A 21,109-nucleotide genomic window follows, 5' to 3' on the forward strand; every position below is an offset into this window, starting at 1 on the left:
AGCCCTCAGCCCACCACCCTCCACACCACCTTCTCAGGCTCCTTCTCCCAATTTCAGGATCATTCTGGCTTTTCCACCTCCCCAGAGCTCTTGGCTCAGCCTGGGGGTGGTGCCTGGAGCAGAGGTTCCCTTGGGACAAGGTGCTGGCCAGGGGGACTCAGCTCCAAAGGTGGCACCTCCAGGTCTCCAACCTGAATTTGGTTCACAGTCCCCAAGGGAGAGGAGTAAAACGGGTCCCTCAGTGCCAGCCCCTGGGGTCCCAGCCTTGCCACCAGCTCCTGGGGGCTCTGCCCAAACCAGGAGAAAGGGTAAAATGGTTCCTTGCACTTTTGGAACCCAACAGATGTGGGGTTTTGGCCAAGGGACCTCGGGCATCCTCAGTGCCAACGTCTCCTCTGGGGACCCTGTGCTCCAGAAGCCTCTGGGAAGTGTCTGGGAAGTGTCACCCTGCAGGGTGTTTGCCCAGCAGTGAGTTGGCCCCACACAGGAGTTGCTTAAATCCCCAAATCCCAACCCTTCCTCTTCCTGCCTGGTGGGGCAGAGTCTCCAGGGGACACCTCTGGGGCTGGGGCAGGGGCACATCTGGGGGGCAGCCAGGAACTCAGGGTGCAGGCAGGGCCCCAGCCCTTGGGGCTTTGCACCAAAACACTTGGTTTTTTCCCCCATTTTTTTTTCCTGGCAAAGGTTTCCCTGGACAAGGGCAGGGGTGACAGGAGCCAGGGACATGGGGCAGCAGAATCCTGGGCACAAATCTGCCCATCCTTCCAGGCTGCTCCCCCTTTTCAGCTCCTGTGCTCTGGTGACCTAATTAAATTGATTTTGTTGGGGCTTTTTTTTTTTTTTTTTTTTTTTTTTTTTTTTTTTTTTTTTGTGGAGGGAGAAGGAGGGGGGGGATCTAGCTTTAAGATAATGAGCCATAAGGTGCCCTGATTTCTTCCTGCTGAGGAAGATCTTCCATTTCATGATCCAGCAAACGTGTCCCCATGCATTCTTTGTGCTCTCAGGGACATCCAGAGCTGGGTGTGAGCTGGGGACTGGGCCTGGGACACCCCAGCAGCACCCACCACACCCTTCAGCCCTCTTGGGATCTGGCTGGGACCCTGCACAGCCCCCAAACAGTGCACTGAGTCCATCAGACCTGATGCCACGAGGGAGGGACATGGGGGGTGCTCCCCGTGGCAGGTGGCTCCCCATGCTCCAGTGTGGGGCTCAGCAAGACCACAAAGCCCCTTCCTCACTCTTCCAAACACTGGGGGGGGGAAAAAAAAAAAAAAAAGTGTTTTTCTCTTAAAATGTTTTCTTCTCCCTGTGGCCCCGGAGCAGTAATAAATCATCACTTATTTAAAACAAAATCCAACTAATGGAGCAGCTGCACAATGCGTGCTTCAAAGGGGAAAAAAAAAAAAAAAAAAACAAACCTGTCAGCACTTTCCAACTTTCGAGGTTAAAACGCTGTCAAGTTATTTTTTTAGTTTTTGTTTTTATTTAGGTTTTCGTTTGTTTTAATTTGCCTGTTCCTTAAGGAGCAGTGAGGAGCTCAGGAGATCACCCCTGCACCCTGCAGAGGCAGCACCCACACCCTGGTGCTGCAGGGGGATGGTGGCAGCACCCAGGGATGGGTGGGCCTGGGTCTGGTGAGCTGGGTGACCCAAATGGGCCGGGCTGGGGTAGCACTGGCTGAGTGGGGCTGTAAAGTGCCAGACTGGGTCATACAGTACCAGTATGGGTTATATGGTGCCATGCTGGGTCATACGGTGCCAGACTGGGTCACAAGGTGCCATGCTGGGTCATACAGTGCCAGTCTGGGCCATATGGTGCCAGTCTGGGCCATATGGTGCCAGACTGGGTCACAAGGTGCCATGCTAGGTCATACAGTGCCAGTCTGGGCCATACAGTGCCAGTCTGGGCCATGCTGCACTGTCCCCAGCTGTGCCCTCATGGCTCATGCCCACGGGCCACACTGAGTGGGGCTGTGTGGTGCCAGGCTGGGCCATGCCAAGACAAACCAAGGCTGTGCCAAGCCATGCAGGGCCGTGCCAAGCCATGCCAAGCTTTGAGCCATGAGGGGTAAGGAGGTGCTGAGCTGTGCCATGCGATGCCAAACCATATAGGACTGGGCCGTGCCGTGCTGAGCCAAGCCACGCCAAGCTGTGCCATGCTGAACCAGGCTGTGCCATGTTGAACTGGGCTGTGCCATGCTGATCCAGGCTGTGCCATGCTGAACCAGGCTGTGCCATGTTGAACTGGGCTGTGCCATGCTGAACCAGGCTGTGCCATGCTGACCCGGGCTGTGCCATGCTGACCCAGACTGTGCCATGCTGAACCAGGCTGTGCCATGTTGAACTGGGCTGTGCCATACTCAACCAGGCTGTGCCATGCTGATCCAGGCTGTGCCATGCTGACCCGAGCTGTGCCATGCTGAACCAGGCTGTGCCATGCTGACCCGGGCTGTGCCATGCTGACCCGGGCTGTGCCATACTCAACCAGGCTGTGCCATGCTGATCCAGGCTGTGCCATGCTGAACTGGGCTGTGCCATGCTGACCCGGGCTGTGCCATACTCAACCAGGCTGTGCCATGCTGATCCAGGCTGTGCCATGCTGACCCGGGCTGTGCCATGCTGACCCAGGCTGTGCCATGCTGAACCAGGCTGTGCCATGCTGACTCAGGCTGTGCCATGCTGATCCAGGCTGTGCCATGCTGACCCGGGCTGTGCCGTGCGAGGCCACGCCAAGCCCAAGCGTGCCAACACCAACAGGTGGCGACAGGTCCCCACGCACCCCTCAAACCCCCCAAGTACCCAACCGGGGCCGAGCCGAACCGCAACGGTACCCGCAGCGCTGCCCGCACGGCTCGGCACGGCTCGGCACGGTAAGAAAGGTTCTAACCCAGTGTGTCCCCCCCTCGTTACCCCCCCGGCCGGTTATCGGGCTGGTTAATCCCGTATGTAAATGGCAGCCAATGGATGGTGCCGTTGAGCGGGGTTGGGATTAGCGGCGGGGCGAATGGCTGGCACTTTTACTGGGATTACAGAACAAAGAGCTGCTCTCCCTTCCCAGCCCGGCACCGGGAGGGGGGGGGAGGAGGGGGGAGCTGGTTTTTTGTTGTTGTTGTTTTTTTTTTTAAATCCTCCCCCCCCACACTTCCACCTTCTCTTCCTTCTCCTCTTCCCTCGCAGCCCCCACCGGGCAGCACCGGCTCCGCCCGGGGAGGAGGGAAGCGGCGGGAGGCGGCGGGAGGCGGCTCCATCCCGGCCCCCCCCCGCCCGCCCCCGCCGCTCCCGCGCAGCCTCGCCGGGGGAGGCAGGACCGCCGCGCCCCAGCCGCCCGCGGTAAGGAAAAGTTTTGGTACCCCCCCCCTCCTTCCTCATGGTGTGTGTCTGTGTGGGGCCCCTCCCGCACCACCCCCCCGCCCCCGGGTCCCAGCCCTGGGGGGGTTCAGGGGGTTGGGGGATGCTAGGTGAGATGGGGTTGGGAGGGGGGGGGGTGTTGCGGGGGGGTATTAGGGCTGAGAGAAGGGCAAAAGGGTTGGGGGGGATGATGCTGGGCTCGTTGGGGCTGGGGGAGTGCAAGGGGATGATTAGGGCTGGGGGATGCGGGGGGGCATGAGAGCTGGGGGGTGATAGGGCTTGGAGGGTGCAGGGAGACATCAGGGCTGCGGGAGGGAATAGGGCTGGGGGGGATGCTGGGGGTATTAGGGCTCTTGAGGGGTGGTAGGGCTTGGGGGTATTAGTGCTGGGGGCTGCCAGGGGGGCATTAGGGCTGCTGGGGGGTGATAGGGCTGTGGAGGTGTAGGGGGGGCATCAAGGCTTGGGGAATGTTGGGGGGCAATAGGGCTGGGGGATTCGAGGTTTGTTAGGGCTGGGGGGAGTAGGGAGGCACTAGGGGCTGGGGGGATGATAGGGCTTGAGGGGGGAGTGCTGAGCTCGTCAGGGTTGGGAGAGTGCAGGGGGTATTTGGGGTGCTGGGTAGGACAGTGCTGGGGGCTGCGGGGGGGCATTAGGGCTGGGGAGCCCTAGGGCTGGCAGGGGTGTTGGGGGGCTAGAGGGCTTGGGGGAGATATTGGGGTTATTCGAGCTGGGGGGACTGATGGGGCTTGGGGTCGGTGGGACCCTCGGGGCTGGGGGGTGCCAGGAGGCAGTAAGGCAGGGGAGGGGGGGACATTAGGGAGTGGGGATGATGGTGCTGGGTGGCATGGCAGGGGGATGGCAGGGTAGTACCGGGGGGTGCTGGGGCAGTCAGGGGGTGTCAGGCTGTCCCTCGGTACCCAACACCCCAGCAGTGTCCCTGAGATGGCTCCAGGACTGTCACCTGCCCCGGTGCGGGAGGGGGAGGGGGGTCCGGGCAGGGGATCTGCGGGCAGGGCTGTTTCGGGGGTCTCGCCCCCCTCTCCTCCAGCAGCGCGGTTGGAAACAACCGCAGGGCTGAGCTGAGCTGAGCTGAGCTGAGCTGCCCGAGTGCTCGGGGCTTCGGCTGGGCTGGAGCCCCGGCCTTGGTTCCGGGGGGGGTGGAGGGACAAATACCCTCTGCGGCTCCCCGGGGACAAGCGGGGGTTCTTCGGGACGCTGATCACTGATGGGGAGAAAGTTGCTTCCCGGGGATCCTCTGCCCTTGTCTCTCCGGCGGGTTGGTTTATCGGGGTAATTCGGAACCATCCTATTCATACGTCTGGCACCGGAGCGAGCCCCGGAGCCGGCGGCTCTGCGCAGGTAACCCCGGGGTGTTCGAACAGGGCCGGGGTGTTTTTGTGAGGCTTGGGTGCCTCAGCACCCCTGCAGAACCCCGGGGAAGGGTGTCACGGGAGCTTGGGGATCGTTCCCTTGGCTCCTGCCGCATCCATCGCCGTGCCAGCGGCTCCAGACAGAGCCTGGGGATGTCGGCACAGAGCCGCACGTGATGGGGCCCTGGCTTCGGGATCTCTGCTCCCCAAGGAGCTGCTGAAAGTGCTGCAGCTGGGGAAGAATCCTGCGGATGGGAGCACCTTTCAGTCTGCAGGTTCCAGGGGCTTCTGTCCCTGTCCCCCCCCCTCTTTCCCCCCCCCATGGCGTGGCCAGCCCTGCTGTGTGGAATTTCCCACTCACTCCCGTGGAAACCGCCGCAGCGCTCGCTCTGAAATGAGAAAGTGGTGTGGTGGCTGCTGGTGGCAGCCCCAACCTCCCCAGCAGCACAGGGGCTGGGATGCTGAAGGCCACAGCTCTGTGTCTCCAGTGTGCTGCTGGGGCAGGGTGATGTGTGTCACCATCAGGGTGGTACCAAGCAGCTTGGTCAGGTGTCAGGGTGGCTCTGCGGCCACCCACGTGGCCCCTGTCCCTTCACCAGGTGATGACCCAGGTAGTGGTGACTGCTGGGGGACAGGTGACTTTGGCTGCCCCGATGGATGCCCTGGCTGGGGGCTGTGTCCCTGGTTTTCTCGTGCCCCCCTGTTACCTGAGCTGGTGTCACTTCTCAAGGCTGTGTTTTGAGGATGAACCCTGCCCAGATGTGTCACCCCTGGGTGCAGGCAGGGGTAGGGGTCAGGCTGCAGGAGCTGGGGGTGACACAGGGGACAGACATTGGTGGCTACCCCCGTCTCCTTCTGCTGTCCCTCCTGGGAGGGCTTTTGTGTCCCAGTGGAGGAGCTGCTGGTGCTGCCGTGGGTTGCTGCTCATTTAGGTTTGCTAATGAGAAGCCAGGAGAGGAGAGAAGGAACCTGCTCAGGGATGTATTTAGCAACCTGCCCTACCAGCCTGGGTGAGAGAGACAGTGCCCTTGCTGGCAGCCTGGTGCTGTCCCAGGAGCCCAACACAGAAGGATCTTGGTTGGAAAAGACCTTTAAGATCATCAAATCCAGTGGCACTTTGTGTGTGGGGCAGGAGGTGACAAGGAGGGTGAGCTTTGGGGCCAGCAGGGAGGGGATGGGTTTGGCTGTCCCTCATGATGTGGTGTCACCTATGACCCGAGTGACATCCTGCTTAAAACTGAGGAGAAAAACACCCCGAAGACCCAAAATCCCAGACCAAAACAAGCGACCACTGAGCTAATGGGGGATTCCCATCTGCTGCTCCCGCAGGAAATAGCTGGGATTTTTTTCAGCAATTACCAATGCCCTGCACTTCCTTTGGGAATTTCGGCTGCCTGCACCCCGGCTGCCGGGCTGGAGGAATGTGGAGGGGCTGGGGGCCAGGCTGGACCCATTGTGGGGCTGAGCCCTGGGCTGGGCTCATGCAGCATCACCCTGCTCTCCCCTGCCCTGCCCGCTGGCTGAGGGGTGTGGTGATTCCTGGTGCCACTGGTGTCCATTTGCAGATGCCTGTGGCGGGTGGATGTGGTGGTGGCTCATCCCAGGAGATGAGGTGAGGATGGAGCTCTCCCAGGAGCAGGTGGTGGGTGATGGTTTGGGGAAGGGGATGCATGGGTTTGGGGTCTGGGCTCTGCTCCTGCCATGTGTCCTGTCTTGCACCTCGTTGGCAATGCCACATCTCCTCTGGGGTCTTGGGGGGAGCAGAGGTTGATGCTGATGGCACGTGGGGTGGGTTTGCCACCACCAGAAATCTTCTCCTTGAGGACAGGGAGAAGGAGGGGGAAGACCTACTGCGACCCCCTTCTGAGGATGGAGAGATCCATCCAGGAGGTAAAAAATGTATGTACTGATTCATTTATTAGAAGCTGTGGGGAATGGTCTTGGTGTCCATCTGGATGCTGGCTTGAGCAGTGGGGTTGGGGGCAGCAAGCAGCCCCAGCCAGAGGTTTCCTGGGAAGCTGGTGAGTCTGTGCAGGCTGGAACAAGGATTCCTGGAGACCTTGCTCTGCCCCTTTGCAGCCTGTCCCTTCTCAAGCCATGTTTTATTTATTCACCTCAAGATGAAGCATCATCTTTAAAAAGAGGTCAGGAGCTCTCAGTCTGGTGAGAAGCTGCAGGAGGCTTGAGGCTGTGTGGCTGCTGGGGTCCAGGTGGACTTTGTGGATGGGGGTTTGGGTTTTTCGGGTCACCAGTTCAATGCTTTTGTTGCTTGGTGCTGCCCCATTGGTTGACTTTGCTTCAAGGCCAAGAGAAAAACGTGCAGTGAGTTGGGGTGGGTGCTCAGCCCTGCTGTGTGGTGCCCCTGTGGTGGTGGAACCATGGGCTGGGCTAGGGGGCTGCTGCTGGAGATGTCCCCCAGACGTGTCTGGGACCAGAGATGTCCCTGGGGCATCACTGGTGTGGGTGATACCCCCCACATCTCCTCCCAGATCAGGAGCCATGGCCAGACACCACCTTACAGACAGCTTGGTGGTTTCTGAGGGACCAACACAGCATCAGTGAGGTTCTCCTGGGGGGAGGGTGCTGGGAAGGAAAGCTCTGGGGACACTGATCCTCTCCTGCAGAAGCAGCTGTGCATTCCTCCAGCCAAACTGCTTCTGGTTGAGTACTTCTGCCTTCATGTTGCTTTGTCTCTGCTCCCTCTGGTCTGGCTGGTTTGAGGAGAGAATTAACCTCAGCAGAGGACCAGTGAGGAGCATCACTCTGCTGCTGTGCATTTGCAGGGATGTCATTGTCCTTCGTCAGGGTGTCCTCCCCCTTCCAACCTGATCTCCACTTTTCATGAGAGGAATGAGGTGTTTGTCTTCATCCTCTGTAAATCTGCAACATCAAAAGGAGTGAAAGCCCCCAGGGAAATCAGTGCAGACCTAGAAGGGGTCCTGGAAATGTGTCATTCAGCACCCACTTGTGTGCCCGGGACCTCTGCTCCAGCAGCAGTTTGAGGGACAAGCTCAGATGTCCCCTGCCCCTGGGTGACATCCCCTACAGGGTGTGCTGGGGTCTGGTTGTGCCCCTGGGTGCCAAGGCTCATGGTGGGCACCAAAAACCTATTGCTAATCTGCACCTGGAAAATCTGAGAGCTCAGAGAGCTGCTCTGGGACACAGATCCCTCTGGAGATGGCGGGTGGGTGGGATGTTTGGTAACTTTGGGGTTTCTTTTGCATTTCTTACACTTTCTGGTGATGCATGAGGATGCTGGTTGCTGCCAGGGATTGTGTGTCCTGCTTAGCTGGAGGGGTTTGGTGTTCCTGAAGGAGAAACATCCCCTTGTAATGGGTAGAGTTTGGAGGGATTTGAGCATTTCCAATAGAACACTTGGTGTCCAGATCCTGATAACCAACAGCTCTGTGGTGCAGTTTGGAATAAGAGGGGCTGAGAAATCCCTTGAGGTGAGAAGAGGGGTTTGGTAGAGAGATGAGAGCCAAGCCCCTGTCCCTGGCTGTCATGGGATCCCAGCCACACATCTCGCTGGTGGCAAGGCCATCAGGGAGCCTTTGGCTTCCTTCTCCATTGCTAAAAAAAACCAAAAAACCAAAAGCAAGCAACCAAACAAAAACCACCCCAAACCCCTCAAAGGTTTCCCTCTGGTAACTTCTGGTTAGAAGAACATAGAGGTGGTCAGTCTGGCTTAGGGAGAGCACGGGGTGAGTGGAGAGGTAGTTCAGGAAGGGTAGTTCAGTGGGTGAAGAAGACCTCCTTGGTCTTGTCTGGTTGCTGTGTGAGAGGATGCTTCACCCTTCCTTAGAGGGTGGCATGTGGGGATGAGTGTCTCTCCACACCCAGGTTTCAGCAGAGCTCAGAGCCTTCACCTCCAGCTCTGTCTGCCTGGGAATCCACCCACTCCTTAATGTTCACCTGAGGTGACCTTGCCTTGGGACACTGGCCACCAACTTGCTCATCTGCTGCTGGAGCTCCAGCCTGGTGACACCAAGTGGTTGGCTTCAGGACAGTTCTGGCCTGTCTGGGGATGGAGGTGACACCTGGGAGCTGGGCAGAGCCCCCATGCTGGCACAGGGAGCTGGAAGGGACAAACCCAGCCCTGCTGCTAATTAGCTGCAGTCCTGGCGTCTGGAATTAAGCTGGGCCACTTTGTGAGTGCTGGGGAGCAGGGGTGACACCTTGCACTGATGGCAGCACCTGGGAGCAGTGCCAGTGAGGCTGGTGCTGCCCTCTGTGCCCACCTGCCATCGGGGAGAGTTTTTGGGGTGCCATGCAGCCCACTGCAGTGGTAGGGCTTTGGGTGGATGGATGGATGGATGGATGGATGGCTGGCTGGCTGGCTGGCTGGCTGGCTGGCTGGCTGGATGGATGGATGGATGGATGGATGGATGGATGCTGCTGCTGCTCAGACCTTCCCAAAAGGATGGGTTATATGCAGGGCTGGACCAGCACCAAGCCCCCCAGGAGGGGTGATTTGGCACATCCTGCTCTCCAGCAGCAGTGGGATGGGGCTGTCCCCTCTGCCATGGGGATTTGGGACTCGTTTGAAGCTCCCATCCAAGTCCTTCTTCTCCCCATCATGTGGGTTTTCTGCTTGTTTTATTGCAGTGGATGGAAGAACCTGTAGGAAAGGCAGGATTACATCTCCCTAATTAGCAGGGGCCTGATTTTAATTTCTACCCAGAGCTCTGCTAATGATTAAATATGTGGGAATGATCTTTATTATTTGTGCTGCATTAGTATTTAGCAGGCCAGGACCCCATTTGCTGTGCTTGCCCAGGGAACACCAATGCTGGCCAACCCCTCACTTGTCCTGGGCAGGTAGATCTGGGGTTGAGCCCCATGTACCTATGGCATCACTACAGCTCCTCTCCCCAGAGCTTGGATAGACTTAAAAGATGGAATTGTACATCTTTTTTTGGTGCATACGAGTCACATGTGGTTTATGATGGGGGGAAAAAAAAATCAGTTTATTAACATGACCTCCAAAACGGTGATTTATAGAGAGATTTTTTTTTTTTTCCTATATGTATATTTGGCACCTGGGTTTGTCAAAGCCCAGGAGTTGGCTGCTGCCTTTTAGATGCTCTGGCTTGATTGTTGGAGGGCTACCATAAAGCAATCTCATTAGGTAAATATAATGATGTTACAATCCACCATCTGCTGAAGCACCGTGCTGGCATGGTGGGAGCTGCCTGCCACGCTGCTGCTGCTGCTCCTTCCCACCCGTGTCCTCCGTGGGGCTTGTTGGGCTGAGGAGTGGTTGGTACAGAGGAAGAAATGGCTTTTTTCTTATGGTTTCCTCCCTTTTAACCAGCTGGGGATGAGCTGTTGACCCCTTCCAGCTAATAAGGAGCCCATCGGAGCACGGTGGGGCTGTTGGGATGATGTTAAAGGCATCATCAAGTCCCTCAAAAATTAGGTCACCAAACCTTGGGGATCCCACTGTGTGGGGTTGCTGTGGTCTGTGAGGGCACCCAAAGATGCCACCAGGTCCCTGGGTCCTGTAGCATCATCCTTGCTCCCATCCCAGCAGTGGGACAACCTTGTCCTGGTGGCAGAGGGGACGGAGCTGGGAGCCCTTTTGCAATCACCAGCAGGAAGGATCACGTTTGGTTGGCAAAAATATGTGAGGAACTCTGCATGTTTAAAGTGCCTTTGGGGTTTTGGGCCTTAAATAAACATCCTGGTTGGGGTTTGGGTCGGAGTTTCTCATCCTGGGAAAGGCGGGCAGGGGGAAGGGAGCCACGTCCGTGCCCCGAGTCTGTGTGTGCCTTCTGACAAGGTTATAAATTAGCTTCATTAGAGGAGGATCACTGAAAATAAATTGCTCTGCACCCTTTAGGGGCATCACTGGGCTGTAATTTCATCTCATCTTTCTGGGGGGAAAAAAAAAAAAACCCAACCCAAAACGCCTAGAAACCCCTGAAGTGAAATTCCAGCATTTTACCCTGAGCTAGAGCTGGGGGTATTTTTCTTCCCACCCCAAAAAAAATGCCAACCACCCTCTCCCGTGTCCCCAGATGAAACTCAGCCGGGGGCTGGCATTGACAGTAGGTGGGGCAGCTTCAGGTTTCTGGCACGTTTGTCACCAGCAGCTCCCTGGGGAGATGTTGGGTTGGGAGAGGAGCGTGCCGGGCGCTGCAGCTCCCGTGGAGCAGTGTGGTTGGAAGCCCCTGGGCCCTGTGCTGTTAGTGAGCTCTGTGGTGGGAGCTGGTGACCTTTACCAGGGCATTAAACATTTAATAACGATGTTAGAATGAGTGTCAGGTTGTATTTATTTGTTTTACTTAAAACGAGAGGGGAGGGGGATGACCTGAGAGTCCCATGGGATGACCGATGGGATGCGATGCATCCTCAGCCCTCCCCGTGCAAAAACCTGGATCTGGGATGGACCCAGCATCCACCCGTGCCCTTCCCAGGGCTCCTTGCTGGATCCTGCTGCAGGGGAGGGCAGGCACTCGGCATCTGCCGTGAAAAATCCCACCTCCATCCTGAATTCCTCAAATACTTAGCCTTCAGGTGGGTTGTATTTTTGTTTTGGGTTTGGTTTTTTTTTTTTTTTCTTTTGCCCCACATGCCCAAAGATTTATTCGTTTAGAGGGATGTGGGGGAGCAGGAGCTTAGCCCCACATCTCTCCCACGTCCTCCTCCTGCAGCCACCCCTCCGAGGATTATTGCTCTCTTTTGAAAAACCTCTTTGTTTCCCCATGTTTGCTGTTGTAATTCCTGTACGATGCCACCGCTTGTTGAAAAACAAGGTCTTTATCTCCGTGGGAATTCCACCTGCCAAAATCCAGCCCCGTTGCTGCCTGTACACCAGGAGAAAAGCCAGACCCAGTGCTGCAAAAGTTTCCTCTACTTTTGCTGCCGCCAAGGGCGATGCTTTCCTCCCCTCTGCACCCTGGAGCACAAATCCCCTCAGCTCTCTGCACACCAGCTGCTCAGGTTGTGGCTTCATGGCCAGTAGATTTTCTTCCTCCTGATTTCTTGCTTTCTCCCCTAGCAGCAGAGGTATTTTTGAATATTTCATTTTGGGCTTGATATTTTATTTTTTTTTCCTGCATGTAAGAGGCAGATTTCCAGCCTCGCTGAGCTCCTGCTGTGAGGTGGCCCTGGTGTGGTGATGCTGATGGATGGGACACAGAGAGTGTCCCACAGGGCCAGGGGTGCCCGTGGGTGGCTGGCAGCCACACTCCTGGAAAGGGCTATTTTTAACCACTGGGTTTCTGCTGGGTTGCCATCGATGCACCAGAGCACGTAGGCATCCTTCATTATTTTCAACCCGATAATTAAAAATAACATGGAGGTTGTCTCTGCTGGGGGCAGCTGCTGCTGAGGATGCTCCAGGATGCTGGCTTTGCCACCTTCGTGGGGTCTCAGCCTCAGCTGGCTCCTCCTGGTACTGTCCCTGTTGGGGCAGGGAAGATGCCCATTGGGAACCGGCCCTTTGGAGGTACAGGAGCAGAAGAGCAGGAAGGGAAGTGGCTCCCTTGGGTGATGAGAGCAATGGGAAGGTGGTTCTGCTCCCAGTGCTGGCTGACAGACAGCCACTGTCCCTGTGTGCTCCCTCCCTCTGGCTCCACACTCCCAAAAAGCTCCTGGGTGGGATCCAGGCAGTGGTGCTGGGGTCTCCCTCCTCTTCCTCCTCCCCATAAGTTGTGGTGGGATCAAACCTGGGGGGTGCTGGGGGGTTCCTGGCTGGGTCTGCACCCCTCTCTGCATGCTCCCTGCCTGTGGAAAACCTGACAGCAAAAGCTGTCCCTCTGGAACCCACGTGCTGTGGGTGTGGGGGGTTTGTCTGTCCTCTCCCCCCTCCTTCTCTAACCTGCTTTTCACCAGCGATGCTATGGAAGGCATTGAAGCCCAGAACCTTTCTTCTTGGTATTGATTTTGCTTTCTGCTTGAGTCTCTCTTTATTGCCCTTGGTATTTTGAGTAGCTGCAAGGATGCTGAGCAGAGCTGGGCTGTCTGTTTGGGGGCTTTGTGACCCCAGCAGCCAGGTGATGGGCAGGGGGGAGTGGGGATGAAGCTTTATCCCTTCATAAGGGTGCTGATTTTTCAGGGGTCTCGGTTTGGGGCTGGGAGAGATGCAGATCAGGCTCAGCACCTAGGGGAAGCCTCTTGTAGGGTGGCTGGGGTGGTTTCTCCTTCCCATCCCAGATCACCAGCCTTGGGGAGAGGTTAGGGTGCTTCCTCCCCTCTCGGGGATAAACAGCATTTTGGTTTTAATGAGGTATTTTGGGCTTTCCCTGGCTCTGCAGCTTCACAGAGGACAAGGCAGGGTGGCTGAGCTAAACCCTCCTGTTTCAATATTTGCTCCCCCATTGTCAAGTAGCTCTGGGGTGAAGAGCCATGCCAAGAGCTGCCCCGGGCTTGGCACCCACGCTGCCTAATTGCTTGCCAGCCATTTAGGGGGAACTGATTAAGAAATTAACTCAGGCTCCGTGGGTCCCCATCTGAATGCTTTCATTGCTGCAGAGCAGGGATGGATGCGGGCGAGCGTGCTGCTTCCCATCCCTCTGCCTGAATCAAGAGGTAATTTTGGGGTGTTTTGGGTGTTGGGGTGGTTTGGGGTTTGAAAATTCTTCTTTTTCTTTAATTGGTTTTGACAAGTTTTGTGGTGGATGAGGCTGCATGCAGCTTGGTGGCGTTTGGGGTACAGGTGTGTGCTCGGTGGCATCCTGAATGGGGGTGATGGAGCCTAAGCCAGTCCCTGGTGGTGGAGCTGCTCATTTCCCATCTTTCAAATGAAGGCATCAGAGGGTTTTCATTTTTCAACCCAACAAATCGGGCTGATATTTTACAAATGTCCAAAAAATAAGCTGTGAGCCCCGCAAAAAAGTAATGTGCCCCCCTCTGCCTTCCCCATGGCCAGGTGCTCTCCCTTCCCACAGCCCCCAAAATCTTTTTTTGTTTGTTTTGGTTTTCGTTCTGGTGTTTTGTTTTTTTTTTTTTCCTGAGGTGCCAGTCCCCATTCCTGGTATCACCTCTCCTGGAAGCATCAACATCCCAGAGCTAAATCAGCATCGAGCCACCTCCCACACCCAAACCACAACGCTCACGTATTTATTTTCTGCTATTTATGGGGCGCCTGAGCCAGGCTTCTGCTTTCCCTGGTGTCAAGGAACCAGGGTGCCTCACAGCTTCCTCAGCACCCCTAAAACCACCCGGGGCACCCTGAGAAGTGCTGGGTTCTTGTTTCCCTGCCCTTGCACTTAAACCAGTCTCCGGGTTTGGGGCGCTGCTTCTCTTGGCACTTTGCTGGGCGCCAGAGCTGCTGTTGAAGGGAAATGTGCCACGAGGCAGGTTTGCTTTGCAGGATTAAAAGCAAATAAATATTTATGTGCTATGCAAAGCAGTCCTGATAAGATATGTGGATCATTGGGAATTTGAAGCGGTTTCAGTTTGGGCCTGAGATGAAGGGGCGTGCGTGTCGGTGCGGTGTGTGGGTTTAAAGGGATGGGTTTGGTTTTTTGTTGTGTTGTTTTGGTTTTTTTTTTTCCTGATGCATGGAAATAAAAGTAGGGAAAAACATGGTTTTTTTAGCTTCCCAAGCTGCAGTGCTCTTGGGTTTCACCATCTCCCCTCATCTCTTGAACTGCAGGGATGGAGCAGAGCCAGGGAGAGAGGGCAGCGCCGGCAGCGTTTCGTATGCAAATAGAATGCTGGCCCCATTCCTAATATTCCCTGTGTTTACACGTAAATGCAAACAACTGTTGACTTAGTTTCAACAGATAATGTGTTTCATAACACAATGGAAATGAGAATTAAGCTGGAATTTAGCAGGGGGGAACATGTGTTTCTGCGAGACCTCAGGCTCCGCTGTCCCCATGTGCTGTGTCATGGCCGTGGCTCTGCCGGTGCTGCAGGGGCTTGGTGTCCTTGAAGGTCCCTTCATGATGGTGTTGGAGGACACCTCTGTTGACTCATTTCCCTTGCTAAACTACCCTGAAGTGGTGGCTGGGCTGATTGGTTGGGTGAGCTGGACTGGGAGGTGGAACTGGTGGCCTGGTCCCGCTGGGGAGGGCTGGGTGTCCCCTTGAGGTGATGGATGTCCCCTTGAGGTGATGGATGTCCCCTTGAGGTGATGCTGATCCCGGGCCAGATTTCCCCTGGGAAAGATGGAGTTTTTATGCTCTGGGTGGTGCAAGGCGTCAGGGGAAAGGAAGTGCTGGCCCAGGCCACCATGGTGGAGCCTGAGGGCTGCCATGGCTAAGGCAGGAGGAGGTGGCAGTGTCCAGGTCACCTTGTCCCGGGATGACTCCAAGCAGAAGCATGTGGGAGAGGCCCTGTCTGGATGCAGACCAGCCCGGGGCTGCCCTGCCAGGGCTCCTTAGGGCCAGCCCCACGCCAGCCCCAGTGGCCTTTGAGTCACAGCTGAAATAGCTGTCCTAACAAGGACACTCCTGTCACCTCTGCCCTTTTCCCCCCAGATCCTGCCAGGGAGGGGGGCAGGACCCCAGTACCACAAGGACCCCCCTGAGATGCCCTTCCCAGGTGAAGGCACTGATGCAGGGGGGCAGTTTGGGAGCTTGGGGTGTGTAATCACCCTCTCTGGGTGTGGGTTTGTCCATCCACATGTCTGTTTGTCCATTGTCTGTCTGCCACCGTCATGGCAAGGCTCGGGGACAGTGTTAAAGCCCCCAAGCCCCCATGGCAGGGGGAGACCTTGTGCTGGGTGCCCAAGCTATATTAGACACTGGGGAATCTCCTCCTCAGAGCTGTAGGGATGATCCCACTGGTGGGAACCCCTCAGCTGGGGGTTGGACAGCCCTACCAGCTACAAGGGACCATAGGTTGGGGACCCCCAGGGAACCCTCAGCTGCTGAGCTCCCGGGATGCAGGACTCAGCATTGCAGCTTTGGTTGTGATGCCAGGGAATGCCAGACTCATCCTTGGCTGGACTTGGTGGCTCCTGGCGTGTTGTCACCCTGTTCAGGGTGATGTCTGTGCCCGGGGTGGGTGGGGGCAGCGTGGCACCCGTGGCTGTTTCTCTCTGGCAGTGGGTGGTGGTGCTGAGCCCTGAGAGCACCGAGGGGATGGTGGGGTTGCATGAGCAGCAGGAGGTTTTGGGGCTGATGCCCCATCCCCAGGCTGCCCTAGGAAGGAAATGGGGACCCATCCCTGGTGGCACTGCCTGACTCCCTGGCAGGGTGACCCAAACTCCTCTGGTGCTGGTGGTGGGTGCCCTGCCTGTGCAGGATGGTTCTGAGCAGGTGTTGAGGCTGCTGCTGACAAAACCCATCTGGCACCTGCCCTTGGCATGTGCTCCCTGCCTGGAAGCAGAGGGTTGGGAAGCAGGGAGATATGGAACCAGGTGATCTTTAAGGTCAGGCAAAACCATTCTGAGATTCTGTGCCAGGGGAACCTGACGTAGGCTCTCGCCTTTCCAACTCATCCCATAAATCAGGGAGAAGGGAGGAGGCAGGAGGGGGGAGCTCAGGGCACAGGATGCTCATGTCTCTGAGCCTCCTCTCATCCCCTCAGAAAGCCATCTTATTTTTTTATTAAGCTTATTTGTGTTGCAGAGAGCCAAGCCTGGGATTAGCAAATAGCCTGTCCTGTGGCACAGGGAATCCTTGATGCTGAGACACCAGTAACCAGAGACAAATATTAGAGATAAAATTGAAACATGATGAGATTAAGTAGCATCTGTCAGAAACCTTCTTAGGCAGAGGCAGTTACCTGGGCAGAGCAGGTGATGAGCAGTGTTGGCCATGGGCAGGGGTCAGTGTGGGGGGACAGGGCCACCCTGGCCCTACCTGGGAGCTGGAGGGGGGGTTGGTGCCATCAACAGGAGCTTTGCAAGGGAAAAAAACATTGGGGTTGAGTGCTGTGAAGGAAAATGAGGTGCCCACCAGCACCAGGGTGGACCATTGCTCGTTACCAACTCATTACCCTGGACCTTATGTCCTTTTATATTTGCAGTTTGTGGATTTTCTTTTGTAAGATAATTCAGATTTATTATTATTGCTGTTGTTATTATTGTTATTAACCTCTGGAGCAGTGCCCAGGTCGACAGGCTCAAGGTGGACACACCAACTGGGGTGACAGCCGGAGTGGGGCACTGGGTGCTGTTTGGAGAAACCAAACCTTCTGTTGGGTGTGAGGCCAGTGCTGCAGCCCCTGCAGGCATTGTGCACGTGGGATTTTTCTGTAGAGGGGAAAAAAAAACCAGGAATGAAGAAAAAAAAAAAGGCAAAAGAGCATCATGTGCCCGTGTAATATAAAATTCGAGTTCAGCTCTTGGTGACTTCATGGAAAACAACAGGCTTTTTATGTTGGCTCTTGGGGTAGGAGGCGAGCAGGCTAGAATAAAGATTTACAGTGTTTGGGAGATTAAAGGCCCTTGGTACATTGTTCAAATACCACGAGATTAGTTTCCAAGGAGACGGATACCAGTTGCCATAGGCACCGGGGGGCCAGGAATTAGGATTGCGATTTTTTATCCTGATCACGCAACCAGGAGCTGAACGCTGCTCAAACTCGGGCTTTAAATAACCCCGGCGTTAGATTCCACACCACTGAACCGAGGGCTGGAAACTGTATCCCCTTCCTTCCCCCTGCCCTGGCCTCCCTTTGGGTGCTCAGCGTTGGACCTGGGCGTGAGGGGATTTGGTGCTGGGCTCCGAGGTCCGTCCAGCACCGAGACCTTCCCTGCAGGTCATCCTGCAGCTTCTGGGCATCCTTTCATCTCATGTTTTGGTTTTTTTTTTTCTCTCTCAAGGGAAGGGATTGCCAAGCATCTTCTTGTCATGGCCAGGATGTACGGTTCCCCGTCGGCAGTTGCTGTGGTGCTGGGGTAGGGGATGTACTAAGGGGCAGAATTAGTCCCCTGCTAATTTTGGCTTCCCCTAGCTGCCCCCTTCTGGGAAGTGCAACCCGAGCCCTGGCGTGTGGGACACAGGATCCCTGCCCTCTCTCTCTCCCTGCCTCTCCTTCTAGGAACTGCAAAGAATCGTGGGCTGTCCCCCAGGGCCGGCATGGGAAAGGGTGCTGAGCTCCCCCAGGGTGGGGGGCTCATCCCTGGGAGCTGGGTGAGCACCCAGGTCCCTTTGCTCACCCGTCGGGCACCGTGGAGCTCATCTCAGCACCAAGCAGGGCAGGATCTGGCTCAGCTCCAGCAGCTTCCCATGCGTAGTGCTCCCAGCATCCCTTCCCTGCAAGGGTGGGAACGCTCCGATTAACACTTATTCCCCCTCACTTCATTTTTTTTTTTCTTTTTTCTTTAATAAATGGAGAGACAGCTGCCGAAAGCAGGAGCTTCCACGCCTGCCTGCCATGAGATTGCAGCGTGGAAACTTGTCTGGAGCTCCACGGGCAAAGCAGCTCCTCCAGCAGCCACCCTGACATGAAAGTGTTTATCCTGGGGGAGACAAGGAGCAGCTTCTGAAGGGCACTTGATCCTCCTCTGTCTCTTTTTGCTCTCGACAGGAGCCTGCTATAATTTTACTGTACTACAGTCACACCTGCACCTAGGCCAGGCTGAAGAAAATCAAGGCAGCTCGAGAAAATCAAGGCAGCTCCAGAATGCCCTGGTTCAGAGGGGGGGGAAAACCAAAATTCCTGTGGCTGACACATCCCCCTGCAGGAGCCCCTGGTTTGCTCTTTGCTTCTTTTATAAGTGGGACTAAACAGCAGCAGGCGCCGGATTATCCGGGCAAGCGGAGCCGAGGCGGCGATGCCGGCGGCTGTTGTGGTGCTGGCGTGTGTGTGAGGAGCTTCTCCAGCAGGTGCCCCGGGGTTTTTTGGGGGGAAATAAAAGAGGGCTGGAGGTGTATGGTGGTGGGAGTCTGTTCTGCCTGATACCACCCAACTGGAAGGAGATGGGGGGAAAAAAAGGAGAGGGTTTGGGGGAGCTGGCAGAACCAGCGGGGTGGGTGAGGGATGCGGGCACGAGCAGTTGGGTGTCTTGGACCATGCTGGGAGCTGTTTGTCCCCCCAGCTCTGCTGCTTTCAGGTTTTTGCAACATGAGATCAGCTTGAAAAGTAGCAAAAAAAGGCAATTTGTGGATACAGGGAGAGGCATGGCAGTGGCTAGGAGGCAGCAGTCAGACCAGACTGCGTGGCAGGGGGTGCACTGGCACCCAGCGTTGGGGGGTGTCAGTGTGGCCTCAGTGGGTGTTTGTTTGCAGTGGGTGACACGTGGTGTACCCCAAAAAAAACAGACTCCCCCCCCCCCTTCCCTGGCAGTGATGAGGAATCTGGTGTATGTGTGTGTGTATGTCTGTATTTAAACATTTGAGGGTATTTTGGGGCATTTTGCCAACCCCCTGAGCTGCAGTTATCCTGGCACCACTGTGCCAACCCTCCAGCAAAACCATTGCCAGCTAATGAAGCCTCATTAGTGAAGGAACAAACCACCTCAGCACCAGTTGGGTGGCTGCAGTTGGGGTGGAGAGGACACTGCCATGGGAGCTGGAGGCTGGTGCTGGGTTGGGTGTAAGGGATGGGGGCTCGGGTGGGATAAAGCCACTGTGTGCCAAGAGCAAGTCACTCATACAGGGCAGAGATTTCCATCACTGCAGCAAAAACTGGTTTTACAGCAAGCATGAGCTGTGCTTCTGCACCCAGGATGGCTTTGGTCAGCTCCACTGATACTGGTGTTTGCTTAAGTGATTAGAAAAAAAAAGCCACAAGTTGAAATGCAATCCTGGTCATTCCCCCTGGCACTGCCCTGCTGTGGTTGATGTGGTTTCCAGGGCTTTTTTGCTCCAGCAGCTCCAGCTCAGTGGGCACCTCACTGCTAATGGCCAAAAAAGGGACTTCAAAAGTCCCCAAGGTGCAGTGGGAAAGAGCAGTTCCTTCCCTATGGTGGGGAGATAACCCTTAGTATGGGTTCTGCCCCAAACTGGTGTCCCCAGTGGGGACACTGGGGTCCCCTTGCTTGGAGAGGGGATGCTGTCCCAGGGATTTGTCCCTTTGACTTCTGGTGTTGGATTGTAAAGCATGTTTAATGCAAGCCAGGGCTAATTCCTTAAATGTCCTCCAGGACCAGTGTGATTTTTAAAAATCCCCTTTAAATATGAAAGAGGCAGTTACCAAAAAAAATCATGGTCGTGTCGTTACGTGCAGGTCACTGTTACATCCATGTGCTGGGACACAGTGTCACATCCCATCCTGCTCCCTCAGTCCCAGGGGATGGAGGTGGCTGAATGTGGCACCTGGCATCCTGTGGATTATCAACCATATCAGGTGGCCAAGAAGCCCAAATGCCACCTTCTAAAGCCCTTTTGGTGCCTGGTAGCCTGATTCCTTCCAACACAGCAGTGCTTGTCCCCAGGAGGGGAAACAGCCTATCAGACCATGACAAGACCTACCTCTAAATTATATGTATTTATTTTTTATATATATGCATAGATTTTAATATTTTGCTGAAATCGGGGCTGCCTCGTTTGGCCTTTCCATGGTCTCACCAGCACCACTGAAGCAACAGGCAGAATATTCCTGGAAAAATGACTGCACAGATGATTTCCAGCCACTCTTGTGTGGAGCTGCAGGCAGGACTGGCACTGTGGTCAGGTTGTTTGGGCTTTTTTTTTCCCCTTTTTTCCTTTCCTTTGTGCTGAATGGTCACAGCTCTCATGAATTTAAATTCCCTGAACTAGGAGGTTTTACAAACACCCCAGGCAGGGGGATTTCTGTGGTGGTGCTGCAATGTCTGTAGGACATGAGGATCTGTTTGGGGCTCCTTGTGGTGCTCCCCTGCTTTTCTCTACTCCCTTGCTGCCACCAGCCCTTGGTGCTGTGTCCAGGCTGATGTCCCCCAGCCCTGGGGTGCAGTTGGTGATTTCAGTGCTGAGCTGGCAGATGTTGCACCCACTTTGCCCTGCAGTGGTTGTGAGTGGTCTGGTTAAGAGAGGTGCTTCACATGGTGAACATCACTTGGAAGTTATGGTAGTTATGGTTACACTTGGAAGATATGGTAGGAAAAACCAAATCCATCACTCAGTTTGGTTTGAAACCAATATTGGCAGAAAGAGATCCAAGGTGTGGGATGTCCTCCATCCCTCCTAAGCTGTTCCCATCTCACAGTCTCCCATTCGGCCTTGGGGGATTCCCAAAAAAGGGATTGTTGGCTTTTTACATTGGCAGGGGTGGCCTGAAAGAGCAGCAGGCAGAGGGGGAGCAGGTAAGGAGTCCAACCCTCTTTTGTGAGTCCCAGGAAAGTGGATTTGGGGGTTTAGGGTTTTGTAGACAGCAAGGTGAAGGCAGTGGGGAGGATGGGCAGTGGAGATCCTTTTTCAAGCTCTGCCATGGCTCTGTGGAAAAGGCTTAATAAGTAATTTTGGGTCTAGAAATTACTGTGGGGCTTGAAAAGATGAGCAAAAAAGAAAGGGACAAGAGTCAATACCAGGAGCTCACTGCACCCACCTCTGCCACTGAGTG

The 21,109-nt window shown here is 55.5% G+C and overlaps 1 protein-coding gene across 4 annotated transcripts in view; it reads left to right on the forward strand.

Annotated features, from left to right (window-relative positions):
* Positions 1-3,245: 3,245 nt before the first annotated feature.
* GTF2IRD1 (GTF2I repeat domain containing 1) overlaps positions 3,246-21,109 on the forward strand; it is a 66,042-nt gene continuing 48,178 nt past the window's right edge. For 2 of the 4 annotated variants that reach the window (XM_071765234.1, XM_071765233.1), the window contains exon 1: positions 5,880-6,329. In XM_071765234.1, the coding sequence (XP_071621335.1) occupies positions 6,300-6,329 (30 nt within the window). In that variant the 5' untranslated portion in view covers positions 5,880-6,299. Of the gene's footprint in view, positions 3,330-5,878; positions 6,330-21,109 lie in introns of those variants that run through there. The other 2 variants (XM_071765232.1, XM_071765231.1) reach the window with 2 other exon arrangements.

This window comes from Heliangelus exortis, chromosome 21 (genome assembly GCF_036169615.1).
Source record: "Heliangelus exortis chromosome 21, bHelExo1.hap1, whole genome shotgun sequence".
Classification (NCBI taxonomy): Eukaryota; Metazoa; Chordata; class Aves; order Apodiformes; family Trochilidae; genus Heliangelus; species Heliangelus exortis.